Here is a 1,945-nt window from a genome sequence, read left to right as displayed (position 1 = left end):
TTTCCCTAAGAATGCAGCAAATATTATATCACTGTAGGGGTAGCCATGACTGAGACTTTGTAGAACTGTACCACTTGTTCAAATGGATTAAAGGATTAATTTATTAATGCCTTAACTGAGTGAGACCTCATCTCTTTGTAGTGACTCGATTAGACTGGGTTTCAAATTGTAACTGACCTTCAGCAGAAAGAGATTACATCCTACCTAATAACCTTTAGTCAGCCATTGCTAATTGCACATCAAAGAAGTTTATTGTTTTGGATAAAATATGTGAAAAATTACAAAACTATTTGTGAGGAGAAGACTAAGATCTACTCACAACCACCTAAGAATGGAAAAAATAGAGGCCATGATTCAGATAGCTGCGTACGCAGGTGCCTAGCTTGAAGTACATTACCATTGCCGTTGATCAAGCCATACAGGGATTACTTATATCCTGGAAGCTGGGTCTGAATTTTAGCCGTTTCCTGAACTAGGACCTTTGCATCTATTCCTGGTTATATGAGTAATTACGCTGAATAAACTGCTTCACAACCCCATTTCATTTTTGAGCCGTATTTCTCTGTGAATACTGAAAGATGTCCGTGCATTTGACAGTAAAACAATCAATTTCTCTTCCTAAATTGAAATAACACCCTTAAAAAAGAGGAAAACTCTCTCCTTCTTGTGTTGTAACAGATGTTGCAAAAACTATCAATCTCTTTGCCTGAATAGACTTTATTGGACACACATTAAGCTGAAAACATAACCAGTGATAGGTTGTTTTTCCTTAGACAGTGGAAACAATACATCAAGAACTTTCACTTTCCTTGAGTGGTGTTAATCAATGGCAGAAGTTGAGGACGCTACGCAGGCTGGTGGCCAAAAAATGCAAGCAGCTGCTGGAGAGAGGGAATCCCCCAGTGAGCAGACGATAGGGTGCAAGAGGGTTTTCCTTTCTGCACGCTGGTGTGGTTTTCTATTGTATTTTGTTTCCACTCGCACCCAATAAAAAGCATATACTGCACTTCAAACTTCCCAAAGTCATCAGCATCTAAGTGTTAGTCTCTGCAACCTGGGAACAAACAGCTCCTGTGCTCTCGCTCACACAAGTCCTTTCTCTCCAGGTTTGTTTTCCCTTAGCCTGCATTGCACAGTTTCTTCCGCTCTCCCACCCAAATCTTTTCATTACTTTTGTCTCATTGCTTCCATAACAGACACATGAGGTTTTGTTGTTGTGGCTACATACACATTCATCTTTCTAATCGCACATGTAAACGTGGATGTATTTACCATCTCATTCATTTGCTTTGCTGTTACATATCGTTCCTTTTAGCTTTTGCACACAGGGCTTAACAAGTTAATCTCTGCCCATAGTTAGCTATTTTACAGCAGCTAACTTGCTTTCACTTTATGTTCCCCGAACACTGTGGCTTCTTCCCTTTAAATGCTTAGTCCACCAAAAAAAGCATCCATGCAAATGTTCATATACACATACACAGAAAGAGCTATACAAACCATGATTCCATTCACTGATGCTGTCAGTGGTTAAAGTTGCTGCATGAGACATGCAACAGAGGCAGCACAGCTGAAGGGTCTGCAAGAGAAAAAAAAAAAAGAGAGAGAGAAAAGGAGTATTGGGCGAGATTTACTTGACAAGGGAAGGCAGAAAGACAAGGCACCAGAAACTGTGCAGTAACCTGGTATGAAAGTACACGAGGCGACTGCGAAAGAAAGTGCTCTCGACCTGCCTTTACAGTGCTTCCAAGCCACGGGAGAGTCGGGAATTGCATGGAGCTGCCGCTGAGAATCGCAACAGGTAAAGTCCAGACGACAAGCAGGAGACAGTCCATGTTCCGCCGTGCACCTGGTGTGCTACCTGCTCCCCGAAGCGTGCGGCGGGCTAGCCCGGATCCCCCGCATGGTCACCTGGGCTCTGCCCCGCAGCAGCTCCGGCGGCCGGCTC

General features: G+C 43.1%; 1 protein-coding gene across 1 annotated transcript in view; it reads right to left on the bottom strand.

Moving 5' to 3' along the window:
• The window catches only part of ADAMTS18 (ADAM metallopeptidase with thrombospondin type 1 motif, 18), a 78,465-nt gene extending 76,898 nt beyond the window's left edge, over positions 1-1,567 (bottom strand). The window contains exon 1 of the mRNA XM_009324839.1: positions 1,498-1,567. Within this exon, the coding sequence (XP_009323114.1) occupies positions 1,498-1,549 (52 nt within the window). The 5' untranslated portion in view covers positions 1,550-1,567. The remainder of the gene's footprint in view (positions 1-1,497) is intronic.
• Between the last annotated feature and the right edge of the window lie 378 nt (positions 1,568-1,945).

Source organism: Pygoscelis adeliae, unplaced genomic scaffold (assembly GCF_000699105.1).
Source record: "Pygoscelis adeliae isolate BGI_AS28 unplaced genomic scaffold, ASM69910v1 Scaffold136, whole genome shotgun sequence".
NCBI lineage: Eukaryota > Metazoa > Chordata > Aves > Sphenisciformes > Spheniscidae > Pygoscelis > Pygoscelis adeliae.
Note: the sequence above shows the minus strand (reverse complement) of the source record. Positions and strands in the feature narration are given on the sequence as shown.